This window comes from Vulpes lagopus, chromosome 12, assembly GCF_018345385.1.
Source record: "Vulpes lagopus strain Blue_001 chromosome 12, ASM1834538v1, whole genome shotgun sequence".
Lineage (NCBI taxonomy): Eukaryota > Metazoa > Chordata > Mammalia > Carnivora > Canidae > Vulpes > Vulpes lagopus.
Genome location: NC_054835.1, coordinates 6564346 through 6583611, shown reverse-complemented (window position 1 = coordinate 6583611; position 19266 = coordinate 6564346). Strand labels below are relative to the sequence as shown.

Sequence of the window (19266 nt, the reverse complement as noted above, 5' to 3'; positions counted from 1 at the left end):
CAGCCTGGATGGCTCAGCGCTTTAGTGCTGCCTTCAGCCCAGGACCTGATCCTGGAGACCCGGGATCGAGTTCCACGTCAGGCTCCCAGCATGGAGCCTGCTTCTCCCTCTGCCTGTGTCTCTGCCCCCCCGCCTCTGTCTCTCATGAATAAATAAATCTTAAAAAAAAAAAAAAAAAAGACAATAAAATACTAGAATGCAATACTTATTTTGAGAAAACATGTCCCTCTCAATCTGAGTCTTTACTCCCCCGTAGGACTTGGAACATGGTAGTACACTTATCTGTTTCCCTACCACTAAGTGAAAAGTACATCTAGACGGCCCCTCACCCATTCACAGGATCACTGTATCAGTGCTCTAAACATTGTACAAGTTTTGTAGTCTCAACGCATTCAGACTTACCCAATTCGATCCACAAAAGGATCCATGGTTTCATCCACCAGGTGCCTGTTGGTCTGCCTACTACCAAATCCTTGCTCTTTAAACATCTTGGTTAATGCCAACAGGTCACTAGGTGCCATCTCAAAGTACGCATAATAAAGGAAAATAATTTCCAGCAGCATGGACTGTTCCCGAAGGCATTGAACAAACCAGCGAGACACCTGGCGCTCAGTCTGCACAATCCATGAAGAAAAAATCAGAGAATTAAAGTCAGATTTTAAAACATATTTAAGGGGGTAGGGGGATGGGGTAACTGGGTGATGGGCATTAAGGAGGGCATGTGATATAATAAGCACTCGATATAAGACTGATTAATCACTGAACTCTACCTCTGAAACCAATAATACATTATATGTTAATTGAATTTAAAGAAAAAAGAAAAAAGCATTAAAAAATTTTAAGTTACTTTTTATTAGACAATACATGTTTAAAAAGAGAGTAAAAAAATGTCTCCCTCTTTGCCATATATTAAGAAATCTGTTAAAAAGCTTAAAGCAAGGCAGCCCTGGTGACGCAGCGGTTTAGTGGGCCTACAGCCCAGGGCGTGATCTTGGAGACCCTGGATTGAGTCCCACATCGGGCTCTCTGTATGATGCCTACTTCTCCCTCTGCCTGTGTCTCTGCCTCCCTCTCTCTCTGTCTCTATGAATAAATAAATAAAATCTTAAAAATAAATAAATAAATAAATAAATAAAGCAAAAGGATTTGGGAGAGACACCAAAAAAAAGTCTCCCTCCCTACAATTCCCATTGCCCAGTCATCCAAACCTGTCCCCAGGGCAACCACCATTAAAGGTTTGTGTTTCTCCTTCCAGTAATATACTATATACACTCATTTATTCCTTCATTCATTTATTCTAAGGTCTATCTATCTACCTACCTGCCTACCCATCCATCCATTCACTCATCCATCTCTAAACCAAATATACTATACAAATTATTCTGTACTTTACTTTTCTCAAGTAACAACGTATCTTACAAATCATTTCTGTTCAACGTACAATAAGAATTTCCTTTTCACCAGTCCCCTCGTTATTTTTAATATAATGTAGTACTCCACTGCATGGAAATGCCGTATTTTTATTCATATATTTTGCTATAATTTAAACAACTCCCTTGTTTGTACAAACAAGTGTTGGTAAAGATGTAGAGAAAAATGAACTCTTGTGCACTGTTCAGGATTCTAAACTGGTGCAGCCACTATGGAAAACAGTATGGAGGTTCCTCAAACAATTAAAAAACAGAGGGACACCTGGGTGGCTCTGACTGAGGTGGGACACCTCAGTTAGGCATCTGACTCTTGCTTTCAGCTCAGGTCATGATCTCAGGGTCGTGAGATCGAGCCCTGTGTCAGGCTCTGTGCTGAGAGTGGAGTCTGCTTGGGACTCTCACTTCCTCTCCCTCTGCCCCTCCCTGCCTCACTCGTACTCTCCCTAAAAACAAACAAACAAACAAACAAACAAAACAGCACAATTAAAAAACAGAAATGCCATATGATCCAATAATTTCACTACTGAGTATTTACCCCCCCAAAATGAAAACACTAATTCAAAAAGATATAAGCAGGGGTGCCTGGGTGGCTCAGTTGGTTAAGTGTCTGTGTTCAGCTCAGGTCATGATCCTAGAGTCCCAGGAGCAAACCTCAGCAGGGAGTCTGCTTCTCCCTCTCTCTTTCTCCCTTTGCCTCTGCCTTTCCCCCTGCTCACACATGCACATGCTCTCTCTCTCTTTCAAATAGATAAATAAATAAAATCTTTAAAAAGAACAAACAAACGGAAGATGTACCCCTATGTTTACTGAAGCATTACTTACAATAGCAAAGACAGGGAAGCAACCTACGTGTCCAATAATAAACAAATAAAGAAGATATGGTAGGTGCACTGGTGCACTGGAATACTAACACAGCCACAAAAAGAATGAGATGTTGCCATTTGCAATAACATGGATGGACCTAGAAGGTATTATGTATGCTAAGTGAAGTGAATTAGACTGAGAAAGACAAATACCATATGACTATATTCATATCTGGCATCAAAAAAAAAAAAAAAAAAAAACAAGTGAAGAAATAAACAAAAAACAGAACCAGGCCTATAAATACAGAGAACAAACTGATGGTTGCCAGAAGGAAAGTGGGTGGAAGACAGGCAAAATGGGTGAAAAGGAGTGGGAGACACAGGCTTCCAGTTGTGGAATGAGTAAGTCATGAGAATAAAAGGCACAGAATAGAAATATAGTCAATGGCACTATAATAACATTGTTTGGTGACAGATGGTAGCTACATTTGTGGTGACCACAGCACAACATAAAAAAATGGTAAATCACTATGCTGTACACCTGTGTCACCTACATTCCAAAAAATTAAAAATAAATTTTAAAAAAGTATGATTAACAAATATACAAAAAAATTGGCAAAACCACAGATCCAGATATCTCAACCTGACTAGTATTTCTCACCAGACACTCAACTACTTCCAAATACACATTCTTTTCACATGTACAGGGTAGATCCACCAAGATAGATAATATAATGGGCCATAACCCATGGGATAGTAAATTTTAAAAGATTTAAATGATACAGAGTATGTTCTTTTTTTTTTTTTTTTTTTGAGATTTTATTCATTTATTCATGAGAGAGACAGAGAGAGAGGCAGAGACACAGGCAGAGGGAGAAACAGGCTCCACACAGGGAGCCCGATGTGGGACTTGATCCCGGGTCTCCAGGATCACGCCCTGGGCTGAAGGCAGCGCTAAACCACTGAGCCACCCGGGCTGCCTGAGTGTATGTTCTTTAATGATAATGGAGTCAAATTAAAAACCAGCAGGTTATCCATTGTTTGGAAATTAAACAACACACTCACATTAATAATGAAAGGGTCAAAGAATATCACAAGGGGAATTAGAAACTATTTTGAATGAATGACAGTAAAAATACAGCATATCAAGATTTTTTAGGATATAGCTAAAAGCAATACTGACAACAACATCTCTGGTTATTTAATAAGAATGTTCTAAAATCTGTTAGATACCTAAGTTTCTAACTTAAAAAATTAGAAAAAGAGCAAATTAAATCCAAAATAAATAAACAGAAAGAAATACTAAAGAGCAGAAACCAGCATAATATAAAATGGACAAGCAATAGAGAAATATGAAGACAAAACTACCATTATCAGAAATAATAAGACATCATCACAGATCCTCCAAAGAGTAAAAGCATAACAAGAAAATATTATCAGCTTTATACAAATAAGTCTGGCTACTTAGATGATAACAATACATCCCTTGAAACACAGAAAATTACCAAAACTGACCCAAAAAGAAATAGCAAACGTGAACAGCTCTCTAATCAATTACAGAAAACTGAATTCCAAATTAAAAACTTGAGAGTGCCTGGCTAGTTCAATCAGAAGAGCATGCAACTCTTGATCTCAGAGTCATGAGTTCGAGCCCCATATTGGGTGTAGAGATTACTTACATAAATAAATATTAACTGATTGTTTGACTAATTAATTAAAAACTTGCCCATAAAGAAAGCTGTAGGCTGAGATGGTTTCACTGGTAAATTGTCATACATTTAAGGAAGAAATAATACCAGCACTACAAAAATTCTTTCAGAAAATAGAGGAAAAAGGAAATTTTTTCTTTTCTGAAAAGTTCTTTCTTTTCTGAAAGTTTTATATCATAACTTATGAACTTTCTTTTCTGAAAGTTTTATATCATAACTTATTTTATGAAGCCAATATTACACTAATACCAAAACCAGACAAAGACGTCACAAAAAAACTACAGCTTAATATCCCTCATGAACAGAGACTAACAAAATTTTAGCAAGACAAATCCAACAATATATAAAGAGCAAAATATATCATAACTAAGAAGAGTTTATGCCAGGAATTCAAGATTGATCTGACATCCAAAAACTCCATGTAATTCACAATAGAGCAAAAGAGAAAAGCCATAAGGTCACTTCAATAAATGCAAAACAAATGGACAGGATTTAACAGTCATTTATAATAAAAAATAAAACCCTCAACAAACGTAAAAGGTAATTTGTTCATTTTGATAATGAACACTACAAAAATAATTTACAACAACACATTCAATGGTAAATGACTGAATGCTTTCTACCCAAGATCATGAACAAGGTAAGAATGTCGGCTCTCCTATAACTTGTATTCATCACTCTACTGGAGGCCCTAATCAGCTAATAAGGCAAGAGAAAAATAAAAGGCATACAGATTTGAAAAGAAGTTAAATTGTCATTTACAGACAACACGATCAAGTATATTAGAAAATCCTATCAGAAGAAACCCACTTAGTGGAGCACGTAGGTGTCTCAGTCGGATGAACATCCAACTCCGTTGATTTCAGCTCAGGTCATGATCTCAGGGTCATGGGATCAGGCCCATATTAGGCTCCATGCTCCAAAGGGAGTCTGCTTGGGATTCTCTCTCCTCCCTCTCCCGCTCCCTCCACGACACTCACATGCTATCTCTCAAATAAATAAATCTTTTTTTTTTTTCAAATAAATAAATCTTAAAAAAATACAAAAGAAAAAGAAAAAACCTACTATAAGTGAATTTAGCAAGGCCACAAGATACAAGATTAATGTAAAAAATCAACTGTATTTCTAAATACTAACAATAAACTGAAAAATGAATTTAAAAAAATATTTACAGTAGCATCAAAAAATTAAATATTTAAGGCTAAATTTAATAAAAGATACATAATCCATGAATACTGAAAACAAAAACTTATTTAGGGATATTTTTAAGAGTTTTTTTTTTTTTAATTTATTCATGAGACACACACACACACACACAGAGAGAGAGAGAGAGAGAGGCAGAGACACAAGCAGAGGGAGAAACAGGCTTCACACAGGGAGCCCGACGTGGGACTGGATCCCGGGTCTCCAGGATCACGCCCTGGGCTGAAGGTGGCGCCAAACCGCAGAGCCACCTGGGCTGCCCTTATTTAGGGATATTAAACAAGACACACATAAATGAAGAGATTTATCAGGTTCAAAGATTGGAATATTTAGTAACATTATTAAGATGGTAATTCTCTTCAAATTAAAGATTCAATAAAATTCTTACCAAAATCCTTGAGAGCTTTTTTTTTTGGAGAAACTAATCTAAAGTTGATATGGAAAAGGAAAGGACCTACAATAGTCAAAACATTTTGAAAGAGAACAAGGCTGAAAGATTTACACTACTTGATTTTAAGATTTGCTAAATAAAACTATTGTAATCCAGACAGTGTGATATAAGCATATAGATATAAAATTCAGTGGATCACAGACAGACCCACATTAATATGAACTGAGTTTTTACAAAGGTCCCAAGGTAATCCAATGGGAAAAGACAATCTTTTCCATAAATGGTACTAGAAGAAGATATCTATATGGGGAAAAAATAAATCTTATTACATTATTACCTTATTACCTTACCTCACACCATGCAATAAAATTAACTAAAAAGTAATTACTGACCTAAATGTATATGCTAAAACTATAAAACTTCTAAAAGAAAACAAAATATCTGAGACATTAGGTTAAGCAAAGATTTCTAAAACGAGGCCCAAAAGGGAAGAATCCTCACAGAAAAAAAAAAAAAAAAAAAAAACTGACAAAAGAGATTTTATGAAAATTTATGTTTGCTCTTATTTTTTATTTTGGTGGGGGAAAGGTAGAGAGAGAATCTTAAGCAGACTCCATGCCCAGCATGGAGCCAAATGCAGGGTTCAATCTCACAGCCCTGAGCTGAAATCAAGAGTCAGATGCTTAACCAACGAGCTACCCAGTCGCCCTAAGTTTTGTTCTTGGACACTTTAAGTGAGAAAAAAAAGCAAGCAAGCCTCGGAGTGAAAGAAAATATTTCTAAAACATTTACCTGTCAAATGGTTTATCTCCAGAATACACAAAGAACTCTTAAAATTCAGTAAAAAAAAAAAAAAAAAAAAAAAAGAGGCAGAAACTGATAAACACTTCCACAAAAAAGATATAAGCAAACAGGCATGTAAAAAGATGCTCAAAATCACTAGTCATCATGGAAACACAAATTAAAACCTATCAGATGTCTAAAATTAAAAACAATGACCATACCAAGTATTGGTAAGGATACAAAACATGAAGAATTCTCAGAAATGCTGGTTTTTTTTTTTTAATTTTTATTTATTTATGATAGTCACACAGAGAAAGAAAGAGAGGAAGAGACACAGGCAGAGGGAGAAGCAGGCTCCATGCACCAGGAGCCCGACGTGGGATTCGATCCCGGGTCTCCAGGATCGCGCCCTGGGCCAAAGGCAGGCGCTAAACCGCTGTGCCACCCAGGGATCCCAGGAATGCTGTTAAGAATGCTGGAGCACCGGGATCCCTGGGTGGCACAGTGGTTTGGCGCCTGCCTTTGGCCCAGGGCGCGATCCTAGAGACCCAGGATCGAATCCCACATCGGTTTCCCGGTGCATGGAGCCTGCTTCTCCCTCTGCCTGTGTCTCTGCCTCTCTCTCTCTCTCTCTGTTACTATCATAAATAAATAAAAATTAAAAAAAAAAAAAAAGAATGTTGGAGCACCTAGGAAGCTTAGTCAGTTGAGTGTCTGATTCTTGATTTCGGTTCAGGTTGTGCTCTTGGGGTCATGGGATGGAGCCCTGTTGTCAGGATCTGTGCTCAGCATGGTGGAGTCTGTGTGGGATTCCCTCTCCTCTGCCCCTCCCCGCAAATAAATAAATCTTTTTTTTTATTATTATTATTTTTTTTATTTATGATAGGCACACAGTGAGAGAGAGAGAGAGAGGCAGAGACACAGGCAGAGGGAGAAGCAGGCTCCATGCACTGGGAGCCCGACGTGGGATTCGATCCCGGGTCTCCAGGATCGCGCCCTGGGCCAAAGGCAGGCGCTAAACCACTGCGCCACCCAGGGATCCCAATAAATCTTTTATAAATAAATAAATAAAATGTCCTGTCCACACAAAGACTTGTATGTTAATGGTCACTGCACATTACTTGTAATAGTCAAAAAACAGAACTCAAATATGTACCAAATGAATGGATAAACAAAACATGGCATACATCCACACTGAAATGCTGTTCAACAACCATAAATAAGAATGAAGTACTGTCACATGATATAACATGGATGAATCTCAAAAACAGTATGCTAAGTGAGAAAAGCCAAACAGAAGACTACACATTATATGGTTCTATTTACGTGAAATTCTAGAAATGGCAAAATTATAGTGACAGTTACACTTATAAATGGTTAAAACAAGGGGTGCCTGGATGGCACACTTGGTTGAGTGGCCAATCTTGGTTTCAGCTCAGGTTGTGACCTCCTGGGATCAAGCCTTGCATTGGGCTCCATGCTCAGGGCAGAGTCTGTTTAAGACTCTCCCTCTCACTATACCCCTACACCCTGTGCTATTTCTCTCTCTCTCTCAAATAAATTCTTTTTTTCTAAAGATTTTATTTTTTTGTGAGAGACACAGATAGAGAGGCAGAGACACAGGCAGAGGGAGAAGCAGGCTCCATGCAGGGAGCCCGACATGGGACTCAGTCCCGGGTCTCCAGGATCACGCCCCAGGTTGAAGGCAGGCACTGAACTGCTGAGCCACCCGGGCTGCCCTCTCAAATAAATTCTTAAGAAATAAAAATAAATAGTTAAAACGGTAAGTTTTCATTATGTATTATTTTGACAGAATTTTAAAAACATGGTTTAAAAAACAAAAACTATACTGACAGAGAACAGATTAATGGTCACATCTGGGGCCAGAGATCAAAGACTGACCATAAACTTTCTAGGGGAGACAGAAATGTTCTTTTTTTTTTTTAATTTTTATTTATTTATGATAGTCACACACACAGAGAGAGAGAGAGAGAGAGAGAGAGAGGCAGAGACACAGGCAGAGGGAGAAGCAGGCTCCATGCACCGGGAGCCCGATGTGGAATTCGATCCCAGGTCTCCAGGATCACGCCCTGGGCCAAAGGCAGGCGCCAAACTGCTGTGCCACCCAGGGATCCCTTTTTTTTTTTTTTTAATTTAGAAATGTACTATATGATGATTATGCATATGACTACATACAACTGTCAAAGCTGTACACTTAAGATCAGGGAATTTTATTAAATGGAAATTATACCTGAATAAAGCAGGGGATGGGGATGTTACATATTTATCATTTACACAAGTTGTTTCACACAAGTGTGAATGAATGTATTTATCAGATAAACTCTTAAACTGGAAATGCTAGGTCAATAAACATGTACTTTTCAATTTTTAAATATTGTCCTATTTTCCACTAAAAAAATATTGATTTATACAGCAAGATATAAGTACCCATTATCCCAACCCTCAGACAAGAGTGTTGTCATGTGAATATGTTACTGCTTTTGCCTATTTTTCTACTGGTCTTCATGATTTACAGGAGTTCTATTTTAATAACCCTTTATGAGGGATCCCTGGGTGGCGCAGCAGTTTGGCGCCTGTCTTTGGCCCAGGGCGCGATCCTGAAGACCCGGGATCGAATCCCACATCGGGCTCCCGGTGCATGGAGCCTGCTTCTCCCTCTGCCTGTGTCTCTGCCTCTCTCTCTCTCTCTCTGTGACTATCATAAGTAAATAAAAATTTAAAAAAATATATTTAAAAAAATAACCCTTTATGATATGAGGTTGTCTTACTTTGTTTACTGCACCCTTTTTTGTTTTTGTTTTTGCCTTGCAAAAGTGTTTGATTTGATATTGCTGGGTTTATAATTATTTTTCTTTCACGGCTTTTAGGTTTTACTTTAAAAAGTCTTCTCCACTCCAAACAAAACAAAACCACTTCCCTTGTTTTCTTCCAATACTTAAATTTTTTTTTTCTAAGTGCACTCTACACCTAACATGGGGCTTCAATTCAAAACCCCAAGAACAGGGGTTGCATGCTCTACTGACTAAGCTAGTCAGGAGCCCCTACTGTTACTTTTCTTTAATTTAAATCATTGCTCTGATTTTCTTTTGGTAGAGGCAGGAGATAGAGATACAATGCAATTTTTCTCCCCATGGTTATTCAGTAGTTCAAGATCTTCTATTGAAAAATATACTATTTCCCACTGATTGAAATGCTGCCTTTATCACACATTAACTCATTCTGGGTCTATAACTAGACCTCCTATTATGCTCTATTTAGAAGTCTATTCATGTGCCAATGTCATGCTACAAATTACTGTAGTATTAATTATCTAATAAGACTAATTCATCTTTTTCAAAAATTTCCTGGCTATTCTTACGTATCTTTCATATGGATTTGAGAATCAGCCTGTCCAGTTCCAAAATAAAAGGCAAAACAGGGATCCCTGGGTGGCACAGCGGTTTGGCGCCTGCCTTTGGCCCAATTAAAAAAAAAAAAAAAAAGGCAAACAAACACTTGCTAGTTTTTTTTTGGTATTGCACTTAATTCATAGGTTAACATAAGACGTACTGACACATTTATAGTGGTGTCTTTATATTCAAGAATGTGGTGTGTCTTTCCATTCAGTTATGACTTCTTTTATACCCATTACAGCACTGGGACACCTGGGTGGCTCAGTTGGTTAAGCATCCAACTCTTTTTTTTTTTTCTTTTTTAATTTTTGTTTATTTATGATAGTCACAGAGAGAGAGAGAGAGAGAGAGGCAGAGACATAGGCAGAGGGAGAAGCAGGCTCCATGCACCGGGAGCCCGACGTGGGATTCGATCCTGGGTCTCCAGGATCGCGCCCTGGGCCAAAGGCAGGCACTAAACCACTGCGCCACCCAGGGATCCCAGCATCCAACTCTTGATTTCAGCTTGGGTCATGATCTCAGAGTCATGAGATCAAACCTCAAGTTGGGCTCTGCGCTGATAGTGGAGCCTGCTTACGATTCTTTCCCTCTCCCTGCCAACTTGTGTGTGCTTTCTCTCTAAATAAATAAGTAACAAAATAATAAAATAAATACCCTTTATAGCATTTTAAAATTCTCTTCATTTAGATTTGGATTGTCACAAGCTTTTCCTTTTTTTTTTTTAACTGTTTTATTTTTTATTTTATTTATTCATGATAGACAGAGAGAGAGAAAGAGAGAGAGAGAGAGGGGCAGAGACACAGGAGGAGGGAGAAGTAGGCTCCATGCCAGGAGCCCGACGGGGGACTCGATCCCGGGTCTCCAGGATCACGCCCTGGGCCAAAGGCAGGTGCTAAACCGCTGCGCCACCCAGGGATCCCTATTCCTAAGAAATGTATGCTTTTATTGCTATTATAAATGGGCCCTTTTCTTCTACTAAATATTTTCAATAGTTCTTGTTCATGTTTTGGCTGAATTATTTTAATAAACGTACTATTTTCAAAATAAAAAAGGGCATGGTCTAATCTATAAATGTAGGCTGCTTTACAATTTAGAATAAAATAATCAGACTAGTGTCACATACTTAATAATGATAATAAAGAAGATGAAATCTTGAATTTAGAGTTCCATTAATGACTAAGAAAAGATTTTAGGCAAGAACAGAAAGTAAATTGACTAGATAAAGTCAGGTGAAAACATCCAGAATTAAATACCATTACATAAAGTCATCAGTGTTTTGATCCATGACATGTATAAATTTTCTGAAGAAAGATTATCAATAAACATTATAAGTTAATAAGTGAATAATTTAACTGGGAGTTCTATGCACAAGGTTTACAATTCTCCTAAATTACAGGAGGGCCCACTAACCACATACCATGAGATTTCCATGTGTCTCCCATGTTGGTGCTTCGGTTTTATAAAGCTCTTCAAACTGCTGTCTGTATTTTATAACTAGTTCCTTCTCCAATTTATCAACACAGTCTGCATATTCAACCTTAAAAAAAAAAAAAACCCAGAGTAACTTAAATCTACAATAAAAGGTAAATGTTCAAATGAGTGTGAATGTGAATAATATAAAATATTAAATAGTGTTGGATTTTATAAATACAGAGAACCACAAGGACTAAATGGGCTTACCCTATAGGGGTGTCTTTCATCTTGGAAATAAGTGAGAAGGTGTAAAATACAACGAAGAATACAGGTTCTCTCTTCATAGTAATAATCTGCAATCTGGGAAGAAACCGAAAACGCAAAATCAGTTACTCACCTTTGCACAAAGAACATACAATTTAAAGTTTTTTTCAATTTTTAAAAGAGATTATTTATTTATTCATGAGAGACACAGAGAGAGAGGCAGAGACATAGGCAGAAAGAGAAGCAGGCTTCCTGCAAGGAGCTAAATGTGGGACTCGATCTCGGATCCTGGGATCATGCCCTGAGCCAAAGGCAGACACTCAACTACTGAGTTACCCAGGCGTCCCCAATTTTAAGTTTATTAATAAAGAGATCACTTAAAGATGTGAATGAAAAGTCTGATTTCTTCAAGCAATCACAGAAACAGAAAGATGGTGTTAGGCCAATAGAAAGCAAAAGACCTTCATTAACTAGGATATAAGTAAAGCCATGCAAGATAAAAGGAATTATTGAAAAATATAAACAAGTTGTCTTGCAGGATTTCTCAGAGCATTCAAGAAACACACAATGCCATAACTGACAGGCCAAATACATGAAGCAAATATGAAAGCATCACTGGTACATATCTAACTGCTTATAACTAATGTACTTGGTTCTCACTAAATACCAAATAGGAAACTACTTCTGAAGTCACAGTCAAATTCCATTTTTTATGAGATCCTAAATGAGAGGCGGCTTTGTGGGCTAGGGGGAGATAAGGAATAAAGAAATATAAATTAACTTTCTTGCATTTAGACCTAGAGAAAAAATACACATGAAACATTTTTTATTCCCAGTAGCTGAAGGGTCTCCTTAGGAAAAAGGTCTCAGCTAGGGCCAGTGGATAAAAGTGTCTTGTTTGACAACTATGTTACTAAGCTACTTCATTAAGATCTCAATGCTTACCCAACAAAAAGAGTCCAAAGCCAGCAATGCCCAGGAGAATAAGGTCAAGAAGCCATCACCCAATTTCACGTCAAAGAATGAAAACAGTGACTACTGCTCACCTTCAGGATTAAGGCCTGGCTCTGCCTCTCGTCTTGCAGTACTGTCTGAAGGAAAAAAGAACAGTCCAGTAGCCATCTTATTTTTTTTTTTTTTTCAGTAGCCATCTTACAAGCAAAGTTCAATTAACAAAGAGAAAGGTAAATATCTTCACCCACCTTTCAAGATTATAAGTGCCCATTCATTTCTGGAAATTTTCTTTTTAAAGATTTATTTGTTTATTCATGAGACAGAGAGAAAGAGGCAGAAACATAGAAAGTCAGAGGACTTTCTCTCCTCACAGGGAGCCTGATGTGGATTCAATCCCCTGACCTGGGATTACGTCCTGAGCCCAAGGCAGACGCCTAAATGCTGAGCCACCCAGGGGTCTCTCTGGAAATATTTTTTACCTAAGTGTATCCAAATCTGTGCTCAAATCTCTGCCCACTCCTCTAGACTCATTTGTAAAATGATGGACAATACAAACCGCACATGGTCCCAGGTCATTTTCAGCTCTGATTTCTTCAGATTCTATCCTTAACATGTCAATCTTTGACCTCTCCAGCCCCCAAAGTCTAAGGACAGACCTCAGTTTAAGTACATGTTTTTTAAGCCTTTAGAAAGTCTCTCCTGAGAATCACTGTATCTGATCACCTACCTCTATTGCAAAGAACCAGTCGAAAAATGCTTAAACACCTAAAACCAACAAGGAAAATGGGAGAAGGCAGGAGAAAGGAGTTGGACATAACTACAAACCTTTAGTGAGTCACGGGTACCTCTATAATCCTCTTGAAGGTAACACTGGAGTAACTGCACACTCTGTTCTTCGTCAAGACCCTGAAATGCAGGGGTCATAAGTGAGGAACAGCAGCTCAGCTCAGGAAACAGATAGGATGCAAAGCATTCTAAAGATTTGTCCTCTAGAATGAACACAGAACTTGAATAAACAACAATCCTTTCTAAATATTTCACACAACATAATTTTCCCCCAAATAGGAGAAAAAGGAGGCAGTCAGACATGCAATTTACATGACAACTAAATTTACAATATCAGAAACAACTGTGCTTATTTACCAAGCCACTGGAACAGTCACAGGCATGATCCAGGTTTCCAAAATTAAAAAGAAACAGCTACATATTTAAATATAATCTAGGCAATTTAAGGAACACTACTACATGCATGATGAGAAAACTCTATGATACATATATAGTAAACAGGTCTGGCAACTTAATTTATGGCTTTTAGCAAGAAGAGTTGCAACTTGGATATTTTCGAAATCCAACATGCTCAATTTAATCTCCCAAACTGAAATAAACTGAATTTTCACTAATAATCACTAACAATAAAACAATGCACATTCACAGTGAAGGTAGCAAGCTGAGCCAGTCCTAATTTTTACTCACCAAAAACTTGCTGATTCTTAAACCCAGCTCCTTCAACGGTGAAGCCACATCTTTATTAGCTTTCACTTTTTCAGCTGAATTTGGACTATGAAAAGAACAATGAATCATTTCCTCATTCTCAATGACCCTCTAAGGATTTTAAATAAACATACTTAAAGATACTTTTATAACAGACCTTTTTCTGCCCTTTAGGTGCCTACAAAAATACACACACACACACAAAAAACAAATTCATCTATACAGACTTTATAACACAACTATTTATGCCTAAATAATAAATACGGTATATATCTCCTACAAACTATAGTTATAATAGTACTATATGTGAATATATTAAGTTACGTTATTTTTGATCCTTACAACTATGAAAGGGAAATATTACTATCCCCATTTTACAAATGGGATTACTAATACCCAGAAACAATAAATAACTTACCAAAAATCCCACAGCTAATAAAAAGTTAAGATTAAATTTAAAACCAGGTCTGTTAGTATACATACATATATTACTTAGCTCTACTCACTGAGAAAGCCTAGAAGCTAAAACCCCTGTAGCAATGAGCACACTCAGTACCCAGATCTTGTTTTCTAATACCAATAACTAGTAAGAGTTACCAGGACTCCTTAGAGAAATAGCCAATTCTACAGCTGGAGCGGGGAAAATACTAGATGAGCCTGGAGCATCTTGTAATGCCATAAAGAAAGGAAATATTAAGAAAACAAAAGGATGGGGAAATGTCAAGACGACACAGAAGCCAACCCAAAAGAACTTCCAGTGACTAAAGCTAAAACAAGGTATAAACAAAGAATAAAATAAATAACAGGAGCCCATAGAATACAAACAAATAAATAGGGAGAAGGGAAAAATCTTCCTTACAAAAGAAGACCAAACTCCCTTCAGGAGGTAGAGTTTAATTCCACTATATCCTCACCCAGAGAGTGGGCTAGGCTTAATGACCCACTTTTAAAACACAGAGTAGGGAAAAGAGAAAAAGTGACGTTACAGAAGAGAAACTTGGCAAATGCTACCTTACCCAAGTGAGCAAAGTTAACATTACCAGTAATTTTATGTGGATAACCACATCCTCTGTTACAGTAAGAATTGTACCTCACGTCTATGCATTCTTCCCCAAAACTCAAAATCCCAATCTAATAATGAGAAAAACATGAGACAAATCCAAATTGAGGACAACATTCTACAAAATACTTGACCAGTCCTCCTCAAAACTATTCAAGATCATGAAAATTAAGGGATGACTGAGATGCTGTCACAGCTATGAGCTAAGGCAACATGACAACTAAATGCAATATGGGATCCTGGACTGGATCCGGAGACAGAGAGAAGACATTAAAGAGAAAGAAAAAAATAAAAAAAGGTTAAATTCAAATAAAGCCTGAAGTTACCAAAAAAAAAAAAAAAAAAAAAACCTCTCTGTCGGGCTTCGAATCTGATGCTACTTATAAAAGAAACTTTTGGGGCAGTCCCGGTGGCTCAGCGGTTTTGCACCGCCTTCGGCCCAGGGTGTGATCCTGGGACCCGGGATCAAGTTCCACGTCGGGCTCCCTGCATGGGGCCTGTTTCTCCCTCTGCCTGTGTTTCTGCCTCTCTCTCTCTCTCTGTGTGTGTCTGTCATGAATGAATAAATAAAAATCTTTAAAAAAATAAAATTAAAAATTAAAAAAAAACAAACACGAAACTTTTGTCTTTTAAAAAAAGAAAGTAATGCCATGAATGTCCATTCTGTGAACTACAAGCATGTTGTTGGATTTTTTTTTTTTTTTAGAGAGACTCTCACATTTCACAGGAAATCCACAACACAAAGGCTAGGTAAGGTGAAATAGATCTGAAAGAGGCAACACAGAATGATGATTGAGAACACAGACACTGGAGTAACACTGCCAGGTTCAAATCCTGGTTCTACACTTACTAGCTGTGTGACCTTGGGCAAGTTACTTAACCTCTTTGTGCCTCAGTTTCCCCATCTGTAAAATGGAAACGATAATAATAAAAGTACCTATATGTAATAATAGTGATTATCTTTTTTTTAAAAGTCCATATATTTTAGATACATGGTAGTTACCGATCAAACAACATGATGTCTGGGAGTTACTTCAAAACAAGTATGGGGGAAGGGTTCATGAACAAAAAGAAAGCTCTTTATTAACCTAAAGAAATGAAGATGGAAGGTGAAGATGTAAAAAAAACCAGATGCTCAGAAGTAGAAAGGAAATGAGGGTGGCTTGGCAACTATGATGCACCACAGAACGCTATCTGGACTAGGAGTTAATTTAAAGAGTCTAGTCCTACAAGATGTATTCTCTTCTTTTTTAAACTAGGTTATATGTTACTGTTTTCTATTGCCCAGTAAAAAATATATATATATTCAAGAACTGAATAAAAATAGTATCTATCTTAGTGGGCTTTTATGAGGCCTATGATACTCAGAATAATAACTGATACACAGTAAACACTCTGTAAGTGGTCAGCTACTCTTATTACTGCTCACTGCCCTAGCCTAGCACCTGGTGCCAACAGCATTGTACACAAACACAGTGGACCGAAATAAACACTAGAACTATTAATTGAAAAGTTAATGACTCCCCCTCCCCAAATACTAGAGTTATATAACTAGATTCGACAACACTATATTTCTAAAAGGAATTTCCCTTCCTTTCAACAGACAGAAAAAATGTGCCCAACTCTCTTCCACTGGTAACCAAACTGTATTCTCTATAATCTACCTAACCCAGCAGTATCACAAAATCATACACAACAACGGTTTCACTACCCCAGCTTCCTCAGGGGAATTACTCTAACCAGACGCATGGAATAGCCATACCTGGGTGGTTTATAGTAGGACAGCCCTTCTAAGAGCCGCTGCCAATGTTTATTCAGTTCTGCCTCAATCTGATTCTGGAAAAGAACAAAGAAATTATATAAGGGTTTACATAATCCTAAATCTTTTTTATTTTTATTTTTATTTATTTTATTTTTTTTTTTTATGATAGTCACAGAGAGAGAGAGAGAGAGAGAGAGAGAGAGAGAGGGGCAGAGACACAGGCAGAGGGAGAAGCAGGCTCCATGCCCTGGGAGCCCGACGTGGGATTCGATCCCGGGTCTCCAGGATCGCGCCCTGGGCCAAAGGCAGGCGTCAAACCGCTGCGCCACCCAGGGATCCCCTAAATCTTTTTTAATATGCTTTTCCCCACAGCTGAAATCATTTTGAAAAGAGAATTCTGAGGGCACCTGAGTGGCTCAGTTGGTTGAGCATCTGACTTTGGCTCAGGTCATATCTCAGGATCCTGGGGTCAAGCCCCACGTTGGGCTCCCTGTTCAGTGGGGAGTCTGCTTCTCCCTTACACTTCTCCCCTCCTCCCATTCATGCTCTCTCTAATAAATAAATAAAATCTTAAAAAAAAAAAAAAAAAGAATTCTGTAGCCTCTTTTCCTTCCTTAACATTCTAACGATGATTTAACCTAATTATGAAAATCTTGATAAATACTCTTTCTAGTGGTTGCATAATATTTTATCAAGTGGCTGGATAATAATTTATTTACCATACCTCTATTGTTAGATAAACTTAAGCGGTGATTCCTTATTAATATAAATAACACTATGTAAGGGCACCTGGGTGGTTCCCTCAGTTGGGTGTCTGCCTTCGGCTCAGGTCATGATCCCAGGGTTCTGGGATAGAGCCTCATAGAGGGTGCTTCTCCCTCTGCCCCTCCCCCTGCTCATGCTTTCTCTCTTTCTCTCAAATAAATAAAAAATAAATTTTAAAAATACTACGGTAAAGAGCTTTGTGCACAAAACTTTTTCAGGATTTCTTTCTTGTGAGACATATTCCTAGAAGTAGAGTTATCAGACGAAAGCATATAAAAGATGTAAAGACTTTATAGTGGATCCTGGATAGGTCAGATAGTAGAGCATGAGACTCTTGATTTCAAGGTCATGAGTTCAAGCCCCATGTAGTCTACTGGCCATGTAGCCTACCTAAAAATAAATAAATAAATAAATAAATAAATAAATAAGGCTCTAGGGATGCCTGAGTGGCTCTTTTTTTTTAAAAAAAAAAAGATTTTATTTATTTATTCATGAGAGACACAGAGAGAGAGAGAGGCACAGACACAGGCAGAGGGAGAAGCAGGCTCCATGCCGGCAGCCCGACATGGGACTCAGTCCCGGGTCTCCAGGATCACACCCTGGGCTGCAGGCAGACGCTAAACCACTGAGCCACTGGGGCTGCCCATAAATAAAATCTTAAAAAAAAAAAATTAAAGCTCTGAAAAAAGGTATAACATTATGTTAATTACCATAATAATAGCAATAATTGAACATCATCTTAACACTTTACCCTCACAGGGTGGGTCAAAACACTCAGGATCAACATTAAGAACTGTCCTTTACTATACTTGGAAATGTCCTAGAAAGCACAGCCTCTGTGACCTAAGGAGCTAGCAACATGTTAAAAAAAAGAAAAGGCAAGTAAAGTCCAAGACAGAGAAAAGGCCTGAGCATTTTCCTTAGCCTGAGGGAGCAAAATGGTATTCATCCCCCAACCCTGAGCAGCTAGTTGAACAGCACTGGTATCTTTTCAGATAAGGAATCACCAAAGAACAAAGAGAAGTGGAGGTTTAGAAACCATAGCAGCTGGGCTAGAAGATACAACATGGTTCAGCACAGAGAAACAGGGAATACATCATGTTTATAAAGTTTTAGGAATAAAAAAATGCATTTACTTCTTCCATCAAAGACAAGGCAGTTTTGGGGGCTTACTGTAACACAAGCTACATAAAAACTGCAGAATCCACTCAAGAACACCACCCACTTACCAGTTCTCTCAGAGCTGACCTTCCAAGCAGAATTGTCCATAGTTCCCGGCTACTCCTGAAAAATAATGGGAATTTTGCACTTTCAGATTATACAAATTTGACCAAGCTGTCTCGCAGTGTGATTATACAAATTTGACCAAGCTGTCTCGCAGTATTTCATCTATTCTCTGAAACCAGGAAACTCAATGTAGAAAACAATTTATTAAAACTCTGGACATTAATCCCATTACATTGTTCTTAAAAGTTTGATGTTCAAAATAAAAATTAAGAAGCTGACACATAACCTAAACCAAGCAGATGTGTTAAAAATGAGGATTGCGGGGAAAAAAAAAAAAAAAAATGAGGATTGCGGGCAGCCCCAGTGGCGCAGCGGTTTAGCGCCACCTGCAGCCCAGGGCGTGATCCTGGAGACCCTGGATTGAGTCCCATGTCAGGCTCTCTGCATGGTGCCTGCTTCTCCCTCTGCCTGTGTCTCTGCCTCTCTCTCTGTCTCTATGAATAAATACAGTCTTAAAAAAAAAAAAAATGAGGATTGCCACCATACTTTAATGCATTTAAGATGCAATTAATTGCAGGATACATGATTATTTATGTTC

At 38.0% G+C, this 19266-nt stretch overlaps 1 protein-coding gene across 4 annotated transcripts in view; it reads right to left on the bottom strand.

Moving 5' to 3' along the window:
• NUP188 (nucleoporin 188) overlaps positions 1-19266 on the bottom strand; it is a 54844-nt gene that overhangs the window by 29601 nt on the left and 5977 nt on the right. For 3 of the 4 annotated variants that reach the window (XR_005983152.1, XR_005983151.1, XM_041725782.1), the window contains exons 2-9: positions 18671-18725; positions 16677-16750; positions 13837-13921; positions 13189-13269; positions 12456-12500; positions 11413-11505; positions 11150-11269; positions 403-614 (exon numbers count right to left, since the gene is read on the bottom strand). Coding sequence is in view for 2 of the 4 variants with exons in the window: in XM_041725782.1 (XP_041581716.1) it covers positions 403-614; positions 11150-11269; positions 11413-11505; positions 12456-12500; positions 13189-13269; positions 13837-13921; positions 16677-16750; positions 18671-18725 (765 nt within the window). In the remaining 2 variants the exon portion in view is untranslated. Of the gene's footprint in view, positions 1-402; positions 615-11149; positions 11270-11412; positions 11506-12354; positions 12501-13188; positions 13270-13836; positions 13922-16676; positions 16751-18670; positions 18726-19266 lie in introns of those variants that run through there. The other variant, XM_041725783.1, reaches the window with a different exon arrangement.